We start from the raw sequence: 1,355 nt of genomic DNA, 5'->3' as shown, positions 1-1,355 counted from the left end.
GCTCCATCAACTACACTATCCTGGAGAAAGCCAACGGCAAGTTTCGACCCGTGGGCACGGATTCCATCTTCAACAATGTTGTCAACCGCGCTCTGCTCGAGCAACAGCAGCCCCATATTGCCCACTTACTACAGGCCAGTCCAGAGCTGGCCGTCGGAGTCAAGGACGGCATTTCAGCAGCGGTTGGCATGGCCTTTGGTGAGCTTCAAGCCTGTGAGTCTACCCCGGGCTGGACCATGCTCTCCCTCGATTTCAAGAGTGCCTTCAACTACACCGACCGAGCACGGCTGCACGAGATTGTGGCCGACAAGGTCCCTGGCCTCTTGCGCGCCTTTGAACGACACTATGCTCGACCCACTACTCACTGCATTGTCGACAAGTTCTTCAAGGTGATTGACATTGATGTTGGCCAAGGCATTGTGCAGGGCAACGAGCTATCGCCCTTCTTCTTTGCCCTGTACTCCTGTGAGGTCCTGGGTCTCCTCGACGCCACCACTGACTACCGCTGCAAGGTCATCAAATACCTCGACGACATTGTACTGATGGGTCCCGCGGAGGACGTGGCGGCCGACGTCGAGATTATCAAGGCTCGTGCAGAGTCTGCTGGCCTTCATTTGCAGCCCAGTAAGAGCCGCTTCTACATGCCTCGCCACCATCCCGCTTCCATCGCTGCTATCGAGTCTGTCTTGCCAGATGCCGTGCGCGAGACGGCCAACACGGGCATGACTATTAGAGGCACAATCTGAGACGGTATACTTTACCACGTTGTGTGTCCTCTGGTACTTGATGTTGTCCCACCTTGTTGTGTAACATCTTGCTGTACCATCTTGGTGTATCATCTTGTTGTGGCATCTGTTGGTCCCAACAGATTGCTGATATCGCTTCCACCTGTCTTCAGTGTGATAGTCCATTCTCTGTCTCCACTGTGTGTGTGTTTCCACCTGCTATAAATGGGAGCGATCTCCCTGGATCGGTACCATTTTCCTTCTTGACCTCGGTCGTTCCACTTCCCTCCTTCTGTCTTGTTCTGTCTTGTTCCTTCGCCTTGCTTCAATCCATGTTCTCGTGTACACTTCGACTGGTTGGATACCTCTGTGACAATCGCCTTGTCCACACACATTACACTGTACTGGACATATACCTTTAATAATGACGGTCTTGGGAACGCCGATTGGCCGTCGCGAGTGGATGAAGAATAAATAAATTAGGTGTTTGAACCTCAGAGCTGAAAGCAAAGCTGTGCAACCCCGACAACAAAATCACGACGGCACGCAAAACAACACAAGAGAACAAGCTACATTCATCGGCTTCTATCATGCCAAGAAGTACAAGCGCGAAGAATCACGCACATAGAA

At 52.0% G+C, this 1,355-nt stretch overlaps 1 protein-coding gene across 1 annotated transcript; it reads left to right on the top strand.

Moving 5' to 3' along the window:
• Positions 1 to 188: 188 nt before the first annotated feature.
• Positions 189 to 746, top strand: MONBRDRAFT_30646 (uncharacterized protein; the record flags this gene model as incomplete). Its single annotated transcript, XM_001751093.1, has 1 exon — positions 189 to 746. One exon carries the CDS (start codon positions 189 to 191, stop codon positions 744 to 746), a length of 558 nt encoding a protein of 185 aa, XP_001751145.1.
• Between the last annotated feature and the right edge of the window lie 609 nt (positions 747 to 1,355).

The sequence above is a fragment of the Monosiga brevicollis genome, genomic scaffold, assembly GCF_000002865.3.
Source record: "Monosiga brevicollis MX1 MONBRscaffold_208 genomic scaffold, whole genome shotgun sequence".
NCBI lineage: Eukaryota > Choanoflagellata > Craspedida > Salpingoecidae > Monosiga > Monosiga brevicollis.
Note: the sequence above shows the minus strand (reverse complement) of the source record. Positions and strands in the feature narration are given on the sequence as shown.